Below are 3,600 nucleotides of genomic sequence, written 5' to 3'. Positions count from 1 at the left end.
CTTTTGCGTAAAACTAAAATTCATGCCAATATTTTTCCATGATTTATAATAATTGGAGTAATGCAAATGCATATTTTCTAAAAAAAGTCATTTTTAGTGAAATTTTGCCGGGAATGGGGCTTTAAATTCGTTTTCAATCTGTACCATTGTACAGAAATACATATTTGGTATATATTGTGACAATGGAAAAAGTAACTAAAATACATTAAACTAATGGACTCACCTGAATAACCATTCTTGGTGAACTAGAAGAATACCACAAAGGAAAACCAAAGATGCTAAGTAGTCCTGTCTTCGGGGTGTATGTCTTGGAGCACCGAGTGTTGATAATGCTGCCACCAGCTGATTCTAATGCAAAGTCCACCATACCAGTCTTGTCTGCATTATTAAGAAGCAACATATCATTCACCATGTTGCCAATAACCTAAAGTGATAGCATTGTGATGAAACAAAGTGATAAAATCAAATTGTTAGATATAGTCACAAACAGGTTTATAGCTTTTGTTATTCATTATATCACAACCTGATGAAATAAGCATTGTAGAATCTTCACGATCTTGTAAATAACCTAGTGTTAACAATGTGATGAAAAAATATTGTCACAAATAGGGCTATCAAGCTATAGTTTTCGTTATCATTTATGTTATTACGACCTGATAAGCATCAAAATATTCATGATGTTGTGAATAACCTAAAGTGATAACAATCTGATGAAAATCTACAGTAAACTGTTAAAAAGTCATAAAATCAAATTGTTGATAACAGTCACAAACAGATTTAAAAAGCTATAGTGTTTTGTTATCATTACAACTGCAATGTGCTTCGTCTGTCAGTCTGTCTGTCTGTCTGTGACATTTGTGTTTGTCCTTCTGGGAGCATACTCAAAAAAATTACTGGACCGTTTAACCTCAAACTTTCACACACTGAGAATATTACATGTATCTCGGGCCTCCTCGTTTTTGGTGCTTATCAGAAGAAAGATATAGATTTTAGAACATTATTTATTTATATATAAATTGTAATTTCAAATAATTTTAAGTAATTTACATATTTATAGTAAATATTGCAATATTAATTATAATTATAGTAATAATAATATTTTTATATCTTGTGATTTTATAGTTTTTATTATATTTTTGATGTTTTTTGCAATTTTTCGCCTGTAGGTGGGAACAAAGAGTTCCTGTTGGACGATTTAATGAAATAAAATAAATAAATAAATTATAGTTTTGTCGCAACTGACAGGGCCAACTCAAGCGGACTGACTGAGTCATTTGGCTAGGCCAGACTGACTCGAGCAAAATGACCACTGACCAACTTGAGCGTACCGCCCATGTGTCAAATTCTGGCCAGCAGACTGGAAGCAGCCCTGAAGGCGTTTAAACTCAACTGATGGGCTTGCTACTTGAGGCCTATGCTAGGCCTCGTTTGGCGGATGGATTGGAGAAGTAAGATGCAGATTTTATAATGTTTTTAAACTGCTGTCCCAGCAGATACAAAGGTATGGTGCGACAGCAGGACGAGGGTTTGTAATTTCAGATTTAATTGTTCATTATATTATGACCTGATAAAATACGCCTCAGAATATCCACTATGTTGTGAATAACCTGAAGTGATAACAAAGTGATGTGAAAACCTAAATTGCTAAAAATTTATAAAATCACACTGTTGTAGTCACAAGCAGGATTATCATGCTATACTTTATTGTTATTACAAGCATCAGAATAATTGTGAATAAACTAAAGTGCTAAAAACATGATGAAAACCTGTTAAAAATTCAAATGGTTATTACTATCAAAACTCATTTACGAAACTAAGGTTGAGTTATCATTTATATGTAAAACAGTACAGTAAATAGTTTATACCTGCAAATTGACACCATCTGTTGTATTCATTCCATTCTTGCAACATTTTATCAGATCCAATTGCAGTTGCTGAAATACTGTCGTCAGGTTTGTTACATCAGACTGCAGATTATCCAAATTTGCAGCACTAACAACCCTATAGGAAAAACAGATATTTTATATTTTGTAAGTAAATTATAACAGTAAAACAAAGAGTGTAATCCTGTGCTATTTGAAAAATCTAGGATACTGTAAACTTTTTACTATATGAGGCATGCCGAGTGGTTTAGGCAGGAATGGCGCAACCTACAGGCATAATATCAGCGCTGGTTCGAACGGCATGCTCACCTAGTTCTGGTGCTGGAACAAGTCTTCTTGGAAGGACTATAAACAGTAGGCCTAGTTTACCCAATGACTTGTGTGCCCAGTACATCTTTTGAAACGAGTAGGGGGTTACTCCAGTGTACTGGTTCATGTTGTGGACAGACGAGAAATAGCTGGTATTGGTTTACCAGGTAGCTCAGACACGAAGAGCCCCTTAGGGGAAAAAAAGTTACTGTGCGAGCTACTCCACACCTCGAGCACTTTGAGACTTCGGTATATAAAGCGTTATATATAAATCCAACCACATTACATCAAATTACGTTACAAAAACAGCTTAGTATTAAACTGCCTAATGTGGTAGTATTGTATACTTTAGTACAGAAAAGCTGTAATACTATTTCTCATAACTTTGGCAATAAAAAGTTGTATCCACTAAATGGACTATCATCTTAAAGCTTGTGGAAAATATGAATATTCATAAAGTGGAGAATATGAATATTCATAAAGTGGAGAATATGAATATTCATATTTTCATTTTTTGGTCACTGATGCTGGTTTTGGGATGGCAAGCTCAGTAAATTATTTTTAAATTTGATTGTTTACTTTTTAAAGTGCACTTCTAATTGTTGCTGAAGTGGTAAGCAATCACAGAAAATTAAGAATGTGTTTGTAAATGGCTGCACATCTTTTCGCCTCGAAAGCATCAAGATACACGAGACGTCAGTTAACCATTTGAGGAACAGTGAGATCGTGGCAGCGAAATCGCGCCCAGATCAAACGCCAGCATTTAGAATTTTAAGTGCAATGAACAAAGATGTATCGGAAAAACTGGCGAAGTTATTTCGTACTTGCCATGCACTGGCTTTGAAAAACAGGTCCTATTCCGACTATTCATGGATGTCCGAGCTAGAGATTTTGTTGTCCAATCTTATTATTACTTGTTTGTACAGTAGTTTTATACAGTACAATACATACATTTAAAGAAATAAATATACACACCCTCACTGTAAACGTTGGACTTCAAGATTTGCAAAAAATGTAAGGGCAAGTTAAATTTGTTAAGGGCAAGTAAAATATGACACCAACTTGCCCTGCTGACCACTAAGAAAAAATCTTAATATGGGACCCTGGACGAGAAAATAGCTGGTATTGGTTTACCAGGTAGCTCAGACACGAAGAGCCCCTTAAGGGAAAAAATGTTACTGTGCGAGGTACTCGAGGGGATGGGGGATACACTGTATCATCCCCCCCCCCCAATATTTTGACTATGTATGGGATAAAATGGAGCTTTACACACTTCAAAAGACTATCACAGAAATAGTTTGCACTGTCTTATGCGCTTACAAAGATGAAAATTAGCATAATGTATTAATGTTGATAACAAAATTATTTTATCTGGTACCAATCTAAGCTCTTCTTTCCTTAAATGTTA

The 3,600-nt window shown here is 34.8% G+C and overlaps 1 protein-coding gene across 1 annotated transcript in view; it reads right to left on the bottom strand.

Moving 5' to 3' along the window:
* The window catches only part of LOC117103540 (SUN domain-containing protein 1-like), a gene marked incomplete at its 3' end in the record, with an annotated part of 19,313 nt that overhangs the window by 2,432 nt on the left and 13,281 nt on the right, over positions 1 to 3,600 (bottom strand). The window contains exons 5-6 of the mRNA XM_033244109.1: positions 1,866 to 2,001; positions 224 to 424 (exon numbers count right to left, since the gene is read on the bottom strand). Of these exons, the coding sequence (XP_033100000.1) occupies positions 224 to 424; positions 1,866 to 2,001 (337 nt within the window). The remainder of the gene's footprint in view (positions 1 to 223; positions 425 to 1,865; positions 2,002 to 3,600) is intronic.

This window comes from Anneissia japonica, unplaced genomic scaffold, assembly GCF_011630105.1.
Source record: "Anneissia japonica isolate Jap-2015-1 unplaced genomic scaffold, ASM1163010v1 scaffold3461_len54062_cov155, whole genome shotgun sequence".
Taxonomy (NCBI): domain Eukaryota; kingdom Metazoa; phylum Echinodermata; class Crinoidea; order Comatulida; family Comatulidae; genus Anneissia; species Anneissia japonica.
This window is presented reverse-complemented; position numbering and strand designations above follow the sequence as displayed.